General features: G+C 53.0%; 1 protein-coding gene across 3 annotated transcripts; it reads right to left on the reverse strand.

Annotated features, from left to right (window-relative positions):
- Window positions 1–13,063: 13,063 nt before the first annotated feature.
- Window positions 13,064–14,711, reverse strand: UTP3 (UTP3 small subunit processome component). 3 transcript variants are annotated; one of them, XM_075709540.1, is made up of 2 exons: window positions 14,342–14,711; window positions 13,064–14,305 (listed from the first exon to the last, which is right to left on the reverse strand). In XM_075709540.1, the coding sequence occupies exons 1-2, from the start codon at window positions 14,709–14,711 to the stop codon at window positions 13,110–13,112; spliced, it is 1,566 nt and encodes a 521-aa protein (XP_075565655.1). In that variant the 3' UTR covers window positions 13,064–13,109. The 3 variants fall into 3 exon arrangements, with proteins under 3 accessions (XP_075565655.1, XP_075565656.1, XP_075565654.1); XM_075709541.1 differs by having other exon boundaries at window positions 13,064–14,284; window positions 14,327–14,711; XM_075709539.1 differs by having other exon boundaries at window positions 13,064–14,711.
- Window positions 14,712–14,902: the final 191 nt, after the last annotated feature.

The following is a 14,902-nucleotide window of genomic DNA, read 5'->3' on the forward strand; positions in this document are numbered from 1 at the left end:
TTGCCCAGAACAAAACTTTAGACACAATATAACGCCTAAGAGATTTAGAACAATTGCTACCTTAGAAGAAACCGAGCTACTTCACCTCCGTAAAACTGTACCTTTTACTCCACTACAAAACAAAAATGATATGAAGTATGCACATGCTTAGAAACTCTGATGAGTTGTATTTGGTTTTTTTTTAAAACAACAATGACAAGTTCAGAGCTCATTTTTCAAGCTGATTTGGTTTTTCTTCCAGAGTTTTGAAATGGGTATTTGAAGACCTAAGAACTCTTCAACTGCCCAGAGGAGACGGTAACCTCCAGGTTCCAGAACATGGCTGAATTTACACCTACGGTATGAAAATGGAGAATTGCCTTCCCAACACAGCTTTCAGGGTAAGCTAAGGCAAGTAGCAAAACCGTAACAAAAGCGAGTAATGTCCATATGTCAGCTACAGTACTATGGGAAAATGAAAACACTGCTCAGAAAAGGAAAGCAAAGACCAAAACAAGACCAAAAAAGACCAAACCAGGAACTATCCTACGACTTGCTGACCTGTGAGCCTTTTATCACCACCTGGAAAGCACAGGACAAACCTTCCTCTACCCCCATCCTATGCCTCAAAGTTATAAAGCAACACAGCAGAAACAAAAGAAAGGCATCAAATATTTGCATTTTCTAAAGCCTTTGATAAAACTACCATGCACCTCAAGGCCAAGCGATAAAGCTCCATCAAGGTTCAATCAGTAGACAAAGGACAACAGAAGACCAAGCGTCGGTATAAACGAAGAGGAGGTTGGGAACGAAGAGCCACTGCCTCAAACGAGTCAGACAGCCTTGACGGGTCTTACAAAACCCTCGCATTCACCCCACTTTGGCGAAAGCGGGTAGAGCTTTGGCTACATGACAACACAAGGCAGTTTTCTGCAAAAATGTTTTCAAGATAGAAGAATTAGAAGTTGACCGTGTTGGAAATTTAGGACTAACCATCTGAAAGCAAAGCACTCCATCAGCAACTCCTACTGTGGCACTCCAGTTGTACTGGAAAGTATTTTTAGCTTCAAAAGCTGAATAAATTAGAATAATCTAAGCAATAAACCCCAAACAAATTCCCTAACAACCTTTTGGGCTCCAGGAGGCACCTCTGGGTGGAGTTTTACTTCAATGCCTGCAAGCCCAGCCCGCGAGCAAGCCGAGTTTCAGTCATTAGGAGAAGACTTTCCCCCATCGCCGCGTAGAGGTTGCAAAGCAGCCGTACGGCCTAACAGCAGAGTTAGCAGACGAGACGACTGCTTCAGATGACTGCGCTGCTTCTGGTTATTTAAAAATCGCAGGAGACCACAGAACCATAAAAAAGCCACCGATGCTATACAAATGGGAACCACTGCCGAAGGAAACGGTCCGATGGTAACAGCTCAGATGCACCGCTGAGCTCTGAAATAGCTGCTCGGGGTGTCCGAGAGAGGCTACAATGCCAGAGGTAGCTCCACGCAGACAGGATAAAAATCATGAAGGAACGCAAACCTTTATATCGCAATCTAAGACAAGCGTGAATCATGAGCAGGTTCTTGCAAGTTTTTCTACAGCTTGTAACCTGTTTGTGGCTGCTCTATCAGATTAGGCAGCCTGACAGCCTGGCCCAGCGAGGCAGCTCCCACGTTTTTAAGTGAAACAACTCTGACCTTCGTATTTTCTGCCCATGCTCTTGCCTGAGACGTGAAAACCTCTCGCTAGCAAACCTATGACCATGACTTTTGCTCTCCTGCCCTCTCAACACTCTTCCAATAGCCTCTCTCCACGCCATCTCTTAACGTGGAATGTAATCTAAAAAGATAAAATTAGTAACAAAGCATCTGCGTTGCAAAGTCTGTTTCGGACTCTCCTGCCAGCACAGACAGGTACGTTACCTCAAGTAACAGTCGCACTTTGAACCCTGCGTGCTAATAACATCAGCGGGCAAAAAGAAGTTTAACAACCCGAAAACCAATGACAGAATTTCTTAGTTCCCAGACTAAATGACAAATTGTTTTTCTGTCTACCTACTGTGAAATACAGAGATATTATTTAAGGATTCAAGTAACTCCCATAGTTGAGGGTACAATTAAAAAAGAAGAAGGAAAAGTCTGCTGGAAGTCTTATGATATCTGGTAGGCTTTCACTGGGAGTAAGGAATGGGGTTTGGTTTTTTTTTTTTCTTTGTTTGGGGTTTTTTGTTTTTTGGTTTTTTTTAAGACAGCATAATCAAGTTGCTTTTACTATATTTAGAAAGTATTCTAAGGTTTTACTGCAGCTCAGCATGTTTAAGTAAATCTTCTTGTTCCTTCTGCCTGTCTGGAACCATCTGTATCAAAAAAGCAGGTGCTGCTGGCATGAAAAGCTTTTTCAGTCTCCTTCCCTTAGCAGCTCTCACCTTCACCTGATGTTTGGAATCATCTCATCTCTCCCACCTCATAAATACGAAAATTCGGGTAACATGGAGAAAGATTAGTTGGAGGGGAAAAAAAATATGTCAGAGAGAAAATGCGTAGAGAAAATGAAGTTGCATTAGAGATAAATTCTTACGATTTCCTTCTTTACCAGATATTCTTCCTCTCCGTTTGTCGCTGGGCTTCAGGTCACCAGCGCTACGGGGCTTACACCACTGCCTGGGTTACAGAAGCATCGTGCCTGCGCCTGGGTGCGAATAACCCTTGGGTTGACTTCTACAGCTGGAAGCAACAGCTGCATGCAGAATCCCATCAAGTCACCGCTCTCCAGGAAAACCCCAACACGCAGCTCTACGAAGGCTGTAATTAGTGCACAAGCAGCAAACGTACTTTTCCAGATTTTCAAATATAAAAATTAAACCCTTCAATCCTGTGGCGAGACCTCTCTCAAGAGAATGGTTTAATGATTGCCTCGTAACGGGGGGGGGGGGGGGGGGGAAGAAAAAGACGGCTTCAAATAAACCTCCAAAATATTCTGAAATATTGACTTGTCGGTGTGTTGGTCACTACCTCCACTATGGCACGTAAGTGTCACTACAGACTAATTATTTTCACTACTACTCATGGAAAGGACAGCCTTTGGGCACTGGAGGGAGGAACTCGTCATCCAGAAGGAAATACCCTTCGCTTAAATCGCTGCTTTCAGTTTACAGCTACGTAGAGAGGGATTAGTGTTCATAGAGTACTTTTTTTTTTTTTTTTTTTTAAATACACACACAAGACGCAAAAATAGCCTTCTTTACGCTCCTCAGTTTATCTTAACTCTAAAAATAACTCCAGCACTAAGGAATCAAAGGAAGCAGACATGAACAATCACTTCAGGTACTATTGCAGAAGAAGGAGCAGCAGATCAAGAGTAGTTGATATGTTATGGCACCTGAATTCACGGGGACTTTGAGAAGAGGCTGTGAAACAGGGCTCCGCAGGCCACCCATGGGTCTCCCCAGCAACACCAACACAGACATGACAATCTTTATAACCCAGACCAGGATTAACGCCGCCACACCTCAACGCCGCACCGAGTAATTGCCATTTAGAGGAGATGCAAGCTGCGATGCCACGTACTCTACAGGCAGCCAGGATTAAGCTCAGCAGTTAAACACACAACATCCTTTCTGCGCCAGAGTGAAGTTCTACCCACGGCTGTAACAACGAGCCCAAAGCAGCCAGGGAACAAGCAAAATTTCGCAGCAGAATCCACTGCTGCTGCTCAATGATGAACAAATTAAAGCCTTTTTCGCATATGAGAACTGGGGGGGAAAAAAAACCAAACCAAAACAAAATCAAACAAACCAGGGATGATGAAAAAATTGATTTACAGAGCGAGTTTGCCCCAGGAGAAACAGAGTCCAAGACACCATGCAAACAGATTATGATTCCTGTTTCCTTCAGACACTGCTATCGCTGCATCAGTCACTGAGTTACCGAGCGGGCTTTGACATACAATATCGCACGGGCAGCTATTACCCCTGAGGCCGAAAAGCACAAGGGAACTTCAGCAGACATTTTATAAGGCTTTTTCACAAAGCTTACGTGAATAGCCACTGCAGAGCAAGGCTAACACGAGGGATAAAGCGTTGCTCAACCAGTGAGTTTTCACACTGACTCCTTGTGAACAAGCATGCTCACCTCAGTGCCTCAGTTTTGCCGCATCTACACAGAAACCTTCTCACAACAAAGTTTGAGCAGTAAAAGCACGTTGGTTAAGATCAGATATTTTTCTTAAAGGCGTCTTTTCTATCAGAAATAGCTCGGTTCCTTGCGTGCACGTCACAGGACTGCAGTGGGTAAAGATTGCCTGATTAGTGGGAAAAGAAAAAAAAAAAAAGTAAAAATTAAGGTTTTGACAGGAAGCTACCAGTTTAAATAACAACTCATCAGGGAGGGAGTTTCGGACTGCGGACAGAAGTTTGCAGTCACAGCCAACCCTTCGCATAGCTCAAAACAAAGTTAGGTGCTATCATCTACTCTCAGCATTACTGACGTTGACTTCTTCCCTCACTGCTTACAGCTCTGCTGAGTAACAGCTTAAATATATCAGCTACGAAAGGAGAAAATTAAAAAAAAGGGAGAAGAGGAAAAAAAAGGGATACCCACCCCAAAATAACCATCTAACATGCGAATGAACGCTCACCTGGGATGTAGGCAGAAGATGACGAAGCAAAGGCAAAAAGCTAGGTCGCCCAAGCCCAGAAGACGAAGCCACTGGCTATTTTGCAGCCAGATGGGCGGAAAAGGGAAGGTCTCCTCTCTACGCACCCATCAGCGTAGTTTTTGTCTTTAAAGTACAGGCAACAACTACTTGACGGTACTCCAGCTTACCCAAACCCGCCGCAAGAACGTTACGACCAACGTTACGAAGCAGAAAACCATTTCCCGCCCGGCGCACCCCACACGAGGGCACGCGCAACCACGCGCTTCAACCTTGTCACCGCGCGCTTCAACCTTGTCGCCACCTTGTTGCCGCGCGCTTCAACCTTGTCGCCACCTTGTCGCCACGCACTTCAACCTTGTTGCCGCGCGCTTCAACCTCATCGCTACCTTGTCGCCGTGCGCTTCAACCTTGTCGCTACCTTGTCGCCGCGCGCTTCAACTTTGTCGCCACCTTGTCGCCACACACTTCAACCTTGTTGCCGCGCGCTTCAACTTCGTCGCTACCTTGTCACCACGCGCTTCAACCTCGTCGCTACCTTGTCGCCGCGCGCTTCAACCTCGTCGCTACCTTGTCGCCGCGCGCTTCAACCTCGTCGCTACCTTGTCGCCGCGCGCTTCAACCTCGTCGCCGCGTGCTTCAACCTCATTGCTACCTTGTCGCCGCGCGCTTCAACCTTGTCGCTACCTCATCGCCGCGCGCTTCAACCTTGTCGCCGCGCACTTCAACCTTGTCGCCACCTTGTCGCCGCGCGCTTCAACCTTGTCGCTACCTTGTTGCCGTGTGCTTCAACCTCGTCGCCACGCGCTTCAACCTCGTCGCTACCTTGTCACCACGCGCTTCAACCTCATTGCCGCACGCTTCAACCTGTCTCTACCTTGTCGCCGCGCACTTCAACCTTGTCGCCGCGCGCTTCAACCTTGTCGCCACGTGCTTCAACCTTGTCGCCACCTTGTTGCCATGCGCTTCAACCTCGTCGCTACCTTGTCGCCACGCGCTTCAACCTCGTCGCGCAGCCGGCGCACGACGCCCTCGCCTTAAGTTTGTTCTCCACGCCAGCACGACGAGGGAGCCAGAGGGCGGGAAGCGCCAGCTCGAAGTGCATCCCAAGCCAAGGACAGCTCGTTAGTCGCGAAGGGCGGCGCAAAGCCTTGCCTGAGGAAAGGGTCCAGAAAGAAGCCGCTGGTTTTGCTGGCCTTGTGGATCAGCATTAGCCACAGATGCTCCTTCCAGAGCCCTCGCCGCCCCGCTCCGCACGCACGCTGTCAGGGGAGCGGCCAGGCCGCCACGACACCGCTCCGGGCCCCCTTCCACTGGAGCCCAGCTGCCTCAGGGGGACTTTTGGGACACCCCACGCCCAGGAGCCCGGGGCGGCAGAGGCTGACTCCCCCTGCCGAAAGCCTCCACAGCCTGCGGGGCACCGCTCCACGCACCCTCAGGCGGGAACCCGCCGAGCCCCCCCCCCCGCCCTCAGCGCCGCCACACCGCGCCCGCCCGGCCCCGACCCCCCCCCCCCCCCCCCCCCCGCCCCGGGACGGCTCCCCCCCGGCTTCGGGGGACGCGGCCGCCCGCGGGGGAGCCCCGCAGCTACTCACGGCCGCCGGCCCCGTCCGGCCCCGGGTAGCTCAGCAGCAGCACGGGCAGCGCGGCCCCGCCGCGGGGTGCCGGGGGTCTCCACACGCCGGGCGGCGCGGCGGCGGCGCCTCCATGGCCAGGGTAGAGGAGGAAGAACGGCGGCGAGGCGGGCGGCGCCTCCTCCTCCTCCCCTTCTGCCGCCGCCGCCGCCTCCTCCCCGGGCTCGGCCCGCCGCTCCATGGCGGGGGGCAGCTCCGCGCCGGCCCCGTCCCGGGAACTTTCCTCCAGCGGCGGCTGAAGCGGAGCCCGCTCCGCCTCCGCCATCGCCGCCCCGGGCCCCGCCCCGGCCGGGAAGCAGGGCCGCGGCCTCCCCCCCCCCCTCCCTCCGCCCTCGCTCCGCCGCGGCCCGCCTTCCCCCTCCCATCCCCCGCCGCCGGGCCCGGGCCTGCCCCGGGGCGCAGCGCTGCCCTCCGCCCGGGCACGGCTCCCCCGGCACGGCTCCCCGGGCCCGCAGGCCGCCGCCCCCACCCCGCCCGCCTGAGGGGCGGCTGGCAGAAAATGGAGAAGGGCGGCGGGGTCGGTGCCGGGGCGGCGGGGAGAGGAGCTTGTCGCCACCCCTCCTCTCAGAGCTTTGGGGGTTTTGTCCGGCCTCATACCCTTAATATTCTTCTTCATCCCTGCCAATTCGTCTTTCTCGCGCTAAAAATAAAATAAAGTAAAAATAAAATAAAATAAAATAAAATAAAATAAAATAAAATAAAATAAAATAAAATAAAATAAAATCTTATAGCACAAGCTTCTCAGCCCTGCTACCAACATCACCTGGGCTGCTGGATGTGGAGAAGGGGCCCCAAGGTCAGGCGCAGGGCCCCAAGTTCACGCGTGGGGGCCCCCACGGTTCAGGCACGGGGCCCCAAGTTCACGCGCGGGGGCCCCCAAGGTCGGGCGCGGGGGCCTCCAAGGTCAGGCGCGGGGCCCCAAGTTCACACACAGGGGCCCCAAGTTCACGCACGGGGGCCCCCAAGGTCGGGCGAGGGGGCCCCCAAGGTCAGGCGCGGGGGCCCCAAGTTCACGCACGGGGGCCTCCAAGGTCAGGCGCGGGGCCCCAAGTTCAGGCGCAGGGGCCCAAGTTCAGGCGCAGGGGCCCCCAAGGTCAGACATGGGGCCCCAAGTTCACACACAGGGGCCCCAAGTTCACGCACGGGGGCCCCCAAGGTCAGGCGAGGGGGCCCCCAAGGTCAGGCGCGGGGGCCCCAAGTTCACGCACGGGGGCCTCCAAGGTCAGGCGCGGGGCCCCAAGTTCAGGCGCAGGGGCCCAAGTTCAGGCGCAGGGGCCCCCAAGGTCAGACATGGGGCCCCAAGTTCACACACAGGGGCCCCAAGTTCACGCACGGGGGCCCCCAAGGTCAGGTGAGGGGGCCCCCAAGGTCAGGCGCGGGGGCCCCAAGTTCACGCACGGGGGCCTCCAAGGTCAGGCGCGGGGCCCCAAGTTCAGGCGCAGGGGCCCAAGTTCAGGCACAGGGGCCCCCAAGGTCAGACATGGGGCCCCAAGTTCACACACAGGGGCCCCAAGTTCACGCACGGGGGCCCCCAAGGTCAGGCGAGGGGGCCCCCAAGGTCAGGCGCGGGGGCCCCAAGTTCACGCACGGGGGCCTCCAAGGTCAGGCGCGGGGCCCCAAGTTCAGGCGCAGGGGCCCAAGTTCAGGCGCAGGGGCCCCCAAGGTCAGACATGGGGCCCCAAGTTCACACACAGGGGCCCCAAGTTCACGCACGGGGGCCCCCAAGGTCAGGCGCGGGAGCCCCCAAGGTCAGGCGCGGGAGCCCCCAAGGTCAGGCGCGGGGCCCCAAGTTCACGCACGGGGGCCTCCAAGGTCAGGCGCGGGGCCCCAAGTTCAGGCGCAGGGCCCCAAGTTCAGGCGCAGGGGCCCCCAAGGTCAGACATGGGGCCCCAAGTTCACACGCAGGGGCCCCCAAGGTCAGGCACGGGGCCCCAAGTTCACTCACGGGGGCCCCCAAGGTCAGGCACGGGGCCCCAAGTTCACGCACGGGGGCCCCCAAGTTCAGGTGCGGGGCCCCCCAAGGTTCAGGCGCGGGGGGCCCCCCAAGGTTCAGGCGCGGGGGGCCCCCCAAGTTCACGCACGGGGGGCCCCCCAAGTTCACGCACGGGCCCATCACACGGGTGCCACGCTCTGCTCCTACACCAAGCCAGGAGGAAGGCGGCAGCGGCCCCGTGCAGGTGGAGTCACCTTCGCAGGACCAGAGCCCGCAGGGGGAAAGGCCGATTTTCATCTTAAGAACCCGCCTTCGTACAGCAACGAGGAACGCGGACTCCCGCGTCCTTTAACTCACGCACGAAGCGAAGCCTTACCCTATCCCCTGCTTCCCCCTCGCCTTCCCGAGGGCGAGACCTCACGGACAGCAGCGCTTTCAGATCCTCTGACAAAAGGTGACAATACATGGTCCAAATATATTCCTTACTCTTAAAACTACCAAATAGGCGACACCGATGGGAATTTCATTTAGGAACACATCTTTCTGAAGACAATAATAAAGACTTCTCATTAAGGCAGGGATTATTATTAAATAAATTAATGTGGACTGTAGCGTTGTCACCGGGCAGGGAGAAAGACCATAAATCTGCCGGGTTTTAAAGAATATCCTGCATTCGGTGCACTTAGGTTAAGCTGAAGCATGTTGCTGCTTTCTTTTCAAACCTCACATAAAAACTGCACGAGCAAAGCTGTAAAGGCAACTGATTTCTGGAAACTCTTTTTTCCAGTGCTGCCCCAAGTCATGCAACATGTTGCAAGTAATTTAACAGATGCTGTAATCCATTTTACAAATCTCAAAGCTGAACGTTTGAATTTCTGCTTGCCAGTGCTAGTGAGAGTAAAACAATGTCCAGACAGTTGCTGATAGGGTATTACGGAAGACAACTAGGAAAGCATTGACAAAATTTAAGGCGGCAGCAGTGTATTTCCATGCGAGTTATTCAATATATTCTCCTTACGCTGGTATAAATAGAAATGTCAGGTTGTGATGCAGAAAGTGCTGTCTGCCCCTCTGCCACTGTACTTGTTCTGCCCAAGCTTCCAAAGGCAAGCCAGGCTTACTCTGGATGCTTATCACCCACCGAGGATTATGTTTTCCAGGTGTAGAAAGACAACAGAGCAGCTCATACCTCCGAGCTTTCTACGCACTGCCTACGCGCTTTTTAAATACGAATCATTTACACGCAAGTGCACACGGATTGACTCGAATTACCGTGCTCCGAGCGAGCGGATGGAAAGGACGGAGGGGCAGGTATGTCCATGGCCGTGTGGGGAGATTCAGGTGAGGCATCGCTGTTGCCTGAGCACCTCAGCCCTAACCTGCGTTAGGTGCTGCCGAGGCAGACCCCACCACCGGTCCTTTCGGAGCGGGGCAGCCGGCGCTTGCTAAGCGGGAGCCTGGCGAGGAGGAGCGCATCCCACGGCTGGAGCACGGCGCTTGGCAGCGGCAGCGCCTTCTCCAGAAACACTACTGGCAGAAGGAAAAAAGAAAAAAAAACTGTGTTAAGACTTCGCTCAGCTTCTCGCTTATTTTCCTGACCATCATCTGTGGTCCTTCGCCTGTGTCCATTTTCACAGGGATCTTCCAAACCTATTTACCACCGGGGATTTCCCTTCAGCACGAACCATCCCTCTAAGAAATATTTCTTAGAGCAACGTTACAGGGTCCCCCCCCTCCACGGCCTTAATAATCACGGCCTTCCCGTGATCCCTCATACATAAAACCATACGGGAAAGAACTATTTATGGCTTTGTCCAATCTCCGAACCAACCAACTGAACATAACGCCGTGTTTAATCTTCATTAAAACGCGTTGGCGCAGCGGTCCGGGGAGACGTGCTGTGCCATCTGCTGGCTGCCTGCGCTGGGCGGGCTGAATCGCTGCGTTCCCTCTTCCCTTCAGCCTTCATCCCAATGTTTCTGGGGAGCGCGTCCATAACAGCGCACTGATTTATCACTTCCCTTATTTAGTGCTCAGGTGGAAGTTGCCAGAATGTTGCGTGCCAGCTGCCTAAAGCTTTTCAAGGGAACACAAAGCTGCCTCGGATACTTACAGCTTGCCCGCAGATCTACGAAAGATCGTCCGCCCTTCGTTTTTGCACAAAGAGCGAAACGCAGGTGAGCAGGTGGTGTAGGAATGAGATCAGTTGGCATCTCTGCTGGATATTGTCCGCATCCCATGTGATGCAACACCATTCCTCCCCAGCAAAACCACCTAAGATGCTTTTTCTTTCCCCGGTAACCCTTTTACCGACCTCTTTGCAAAGGCTCAGGAGCGTAGCTCAGCATTATCAGTGGCGGCTTCCATCGTGATCCCAGCGCGGAGTTAAAAGGTGTAGTTTTGGGAGAAGCTCTAGTTCCCTCCTTGGTAAGGCTGGGAGCCACTAAAAGCCATGCATTTCTCACTGGGAAGAGCAAGCAGCAATGCTGTTGCTTGCTGCTCACAGTAAGGGAGGATGAGTAAGCACAGGTGAAGGACACCTCTGTCCCCACGGGTAACAGGTTACCCATCTTACCTGAGGCAATCGGGTTACAGAGAGCATTGCTCAAAGGAGAAAACACCTTCAGGGATCTCTCCGGGCAAGCCTTGCTTTTGCCCCAGTGAGCCTCCCGCAGAACAAAGCCCAGGGTTTGGCACACGCCGCGGCCCGAGGAGCTGAGCGAGCCCCAGCTTCCCCGGAAAAGCAGGGCTCCAGACTGCGATGTTCATCGGAAAACAGCTGCTGCCAGGAACCCTCACGCATCAGATGCTCTCTGGCTTTTGACCTCATACAAGAGCCCCCGCTCCCTTTTGCTACATGCAAAGGACCGTATTAATTTCCGTGTCCCAGGAGGTTCTTTTGATCTTAACATCCTTCCTCTCCTTTGCAGGGATTTTGCCACATGAAAAGCACATCTAGGCTCACCCCCAGCCACTTCAGGATGTGACAAATTAATCCTTACTCCTGCACTTACCTGCCACCTTTCCTCTCCCCGTACAGACACCTGCTACCAGCACAGGCAGCAAGTCCCAGACTGACCTGAAGCACCGAGTTTTTCTTCTCCGCTGCCTTCAACGCTCCTCTGCCCCTTACGGTAGTTCCCATTGCCCCTTGCTGTGCAAAGCACCACGGTTCTGCAGGCAGGCAAAGACCTCCCCAAGCTATTTCATGGAGGGGATCAATTCCCAATGCTTTGTAGCCTGTTTCTGTGGAGCAATTTTTTTTTTTTTTTTTTTTTTTTAATTACACAGCATTTAACTGCTGTTTGGCCTGTCAGCAGCAGGGGGCAAACAAACGCAGGGCCACTGAAGTCAGCAGAACTAGTTGTTTCGCTATTTTGTCCTACACATCTACCATACAAGAATCTCCTCTGGAATCACCATGCATAGCTCCACATCCCATGGATTCAGGACATAAGGACTACAAAAAGGCTCCTTGCTTCTGGTCCCATGTGTCCAGCTTACGTTTACTGTTTTTCTACTTTTCCCTTTAACATTCAGCTTTGAAAATTAACAAAATACTCTCCGGTCAGCAATTAACAGGGTGTTCCTGGCAGAAACAGGCCTAGGGTGTAAAGATTTACATTAAAACCTATAGAAGCACATTTCACTTGCAGAAAATGCGCCTGCATGTTTGAACTATAGCATCTAGCCTGTCACAGGATCAAGAACACACGCTCGTATTTTGGCTTCCCCCAAGAACTATCGCACACACACACAAACAAAACCCCAAAACAACCCCTCAAAACAAACCTCCTAGATACACTAGTGCTTCCATAACACGAAACCGCATTTATTGACAATTATTCCCCTTAACTGATTTCACGTGGGAAACAGACAGCAGTACCTTTCAGATGCTACTGGTACACAAACCAAGGCATGGGCTCCCCGAAACCTGTCCCTGGTACAAGCGCAGGTCTCACTTGAGACAGCGTTTGTTAAACTTTTAAGAAAAATTAATCAGTTGTTCCTCCTTTACAGCCTGAACTGGAACTGGCCACTCACAAGCAGCTCCCAGCAAGAACTTCAGTGTGGGGTGAAGTCTGTTTTCCCACCAAAAGGCATGGAAGCAATCGAAACGTTTTGAAAGTTTACCTTCAAACTGAAGACAACGTTACATCTTACCAGTTTGTCCTGTAGCCATGCTACGTCAGACCTATAACGGCAGACAACAGTTAACATATTTATCATGGATGAAGTGAATGTATTTATCACAGATATAAATAACTATCAAGTCCAGAAAAGTCCTTGCTTTGCTTCTTACTGAATTCAGGAGGGGAAATGGTATCTCAGGCCACATGGATTTAAGTAATAGCTTTGTGTTCAGTTACAAAATTAAAAAGATAAAAGGGAGCCTAAAAGTAGTTAGTTCTTAAATGTATGAGCACAAGGAGTTAATCAGAACAAGAATTAGAGAAAACGCCATAACCACACATACCTCGTTCTGCGGCTCAACACAGAAAAAGGATAGACCGGAACAAGACAATAAAAAGGAGGGGAAGGCAGGGACAGCTGCACAAATCCCATCCTCGCCCACCCTCGGGAGGTGCCTCCATCCCACCCCCATCTCCCCATCAGTCCCGCATGGCCCATTTCATTCCCTTCGCCCGACATGTCCCTTGCAGCCTCTCAAAGCCAGCGTTTACAGTACGGAAAGACGACAGCATCGCAATAGAGAACACCTTAACACACAGGCCAGCCGAGGAAAGGGCCCTGTGCTGCTTTTAGAGGTGGCACCTTCTGAAAAGCATCCCTGAAAAAAACCCAATACCACCCCACCCCTAGTTTTCTTAAGGATAAAAACCACAATGTGCTTTATAAAATTTTTATTGCATTCAGTAGTGCTACTCGCAGCTCTCAGGGACAGAGAAAAGTAAGTATCATTGAAGCTTCCTGCTTTTCTTAACTCCTGCGCGAATGCCAGACAGCTCCCCGGCATATCTGTGCAATTCTGTCCGAACTTCACGGACCTGGCCCTTGCGGCGAATCTTGGCTCGCCGAAACTTCTCCCGATGCTTGACCCTGGGGTTGCGATCGATCTTCTTCCTTTTGGGCGTGAGGCCTTTGTTCTTGATCATCTGATAGGTCACACCTCTCTTTTTATTTGGATCCTCTCCTTCCAACACCGCTTCTTCTTCAAGCGTGTCTTGGTCTTCAGCTCTCTTCCTCTTGAGTTTCAACTTCTCCTCCATCATCTTATAGTATTTTAGGGCGGCCTCTTCGTCCAGGTCCGACTCATCTGACGGTTCATCAGCAAGCGCAGGAGCACGTTTTGGTTTGTTTTTCTTAACATCCAATGGGAGAAACACCGCAAACTTCTTCTCCTTCCGTAATTTAAGTTCCTTCTTATCATAGTAGTTTCTCAAAAGCATACGAACTTGTGAGGATAACTTTTGATCTATAACAGCTAGGTCATTGATTATATTTCTGTAAGCAACCAGCCGCTCGATAACGGGGTGACTATGAACCGGCATCCTCTTGGACTTCAAAACCAAATAGAAACTGATATTGGCACAGTAATTCAAGTAGAGATGATACTTGGTCTGCAAATAGCGACTGCCTTTCCCTTGGGGGATAGTGCCGTCTTTGATCATTTGCAGCAGCGGGTGCAGTTCGTCCTTGAGCTCCATGAGCTTGACTTCAAAGTCCTCAATCAGCTGCAGGAGCTCAGGGGACTCCTGCTTCAGGAGCTTCAGCTGCTCCTTCTTGGAAAGGGCCTGCAAATCTTTGTCAATCTTCTGCGCCTTGCCATCGTGGGTTTTCTGCTGCTCAGCCACGTAGCCCTGGATCACATCCAACCCGTAATCATCTTCCCCTAAATCCTGCGCCAACCGCCTCTGGATGAGTTGAGCCTCCTGCTCCTCTTCCTCCTCCTCAGCATCGACTTCTTGCTGGCTGCGCTTGCCCTTGGCCTGAGCATCGGTCCCGTAGTCCGTGTCGTAGTAGAGCTGCTTGCGTTGGCCCCAGGAGAGCTCATGGGGGAGCTTGGTGTCCTGACGGCGCTCCTCCAGGTCGCTTTCCATGGACAGGTCCCCATCTTCATCTTCAACCTCATCTTCCTCCTCCTCTTCACCTTCTCCATCCTCCTCCATCTCACTCTCTCCATCTTCACCCTCTCCATCTTCACCCTCCTCTTCTGCGCTGTGGTCCACGTAGAGATCCAGCCCCTGTACCTCCTCCTCCTTCTCCTCTTCTTCCTCACCGTGCCCGTCCTCCTCCTCCTCTTCCTCCTCCTCCTCCTCGCTGTCCTCCTCGGGCAGCTGCAGCCCCAGCACCTCTTCCTCCTCCTCCTCCTCGCTGTCCCCGGCCTCCTCCCCGCTCTCCAGGGCCGCCATCACCGCTTGGAACTGCGCCTCATGGAAGTCCTCCTCCTCCACCACCTCTTCCTCCGGGACCCGGCCGCCGGCCGCCTCCTCGCCGCCATCCTCCTCCTCGGCGGGCTCGGGCGGCGGCCGCAGGACGGTGCCGCGCCGCGTCCTCATGGCTCCGCTCCGGCTACTTCGCTTTCCGTCGCGCTTCCGCTTGCGTCACGCTCCCGCTTCCGTCGCGCTTCCGCTTCCGCCGCCCGTCCTGCGCCTCTTCCTTCCGCTCCCCCCGGCGCCCCTTCCCGCCGTGCCCGCCGCCGGGAGGAGCGAGGCGGGGAAGGAGGCGGGCGGGCAGCCTTAGCGGCGGC

The sequence above is a fragment of the Pelecanus crispus genome, chromosome 4 (genome assembly GCF_030463565.1).
Source record: "Pelecanus crispus isolate bPelCri1 chromosome 4, bPelCri1.pri, whole genome shotgun sequence".
NCBI classification, from domain to species: Eukaryota; Metazoa; Chordata; class Aves; order Pelecaniformes; family Pelecanidae; genus Pelecanus; species Pelecanus crispus.